This window comes from Acanthisitta chloris, unplaced genomic scaffold, assembly GCF_000695815.1.
Source record: "Acanthisitta chloris isolate BGI_N310 unplaced genomic scaffold, ASM69581v1 scaffold28099, whole genome shotgun sequence".
Classification (NCBI taxonomy): Eukaryota; Metazoa; Chordata; class Aves; order Passeriformes; family Acanthisittidae; genus Acanthisitta; species Acanthisitta chloris.
The window spans coordinates 2,476-2,789 of record NW_008690184.1 but is presented as its reverse complement, the minus strand read 5'-3'; the positions used below and the strand labels follow the sequence as shown (position 1 = coordinate 2,789).

Here is a 314-nt window from a genome sequence, read left to right as displayed (position 1 = left end):
GGGCGCTGGGGTGCCTGGGGTCAGGGTCAGGAGCTCAGTGCCAGCACTGAGCTGGGTGCAGGGAGGTGCCAAGCTGTGGAGCACGGGGACAGCGGCGTCACCCCAGGGCAGCAGGAGAGCTCCCAGGGACACAACCCTGAGCTGGCAGCCATCCCTACCCTCCTGTGCCCCCCTCCAGGTGCCCGGCCCTGCATCCCCAAGGATTTTGGCCACGGCTCAGTGGTTTGTGTCTGCAATGCCACGTACTGCGACACGCTGGACCCCGTGGCTGTGCCAGCACCCGGTTTCTTCCTAAAGTAAGGGAACACCCAAAC

General features: G+C 65.3%; 1 protein-coding gene across 1 annotated transcript in view; it reads left to right on the top strand.

Moving 5' to 3' along the window:
- Positions 1 to 314, top strand: part of LOC103808920 (glucosylceramidase-like) — a gene marked incomplete at both ends in the record, with an annotated part of 9,012 nt that overhangs the window by 6,249 nt on the left and 2,449 nt on the right. The window contains one exon of the mRNA XM_009081728.1: positions 179 to 283. Coding sequence (XP_009079976.1) covers positions 179 to 283 — 105 coding nt within the window. The remainder of the gene's footprint in view (positions 1 to 178; positions 284 to 314) is intronic.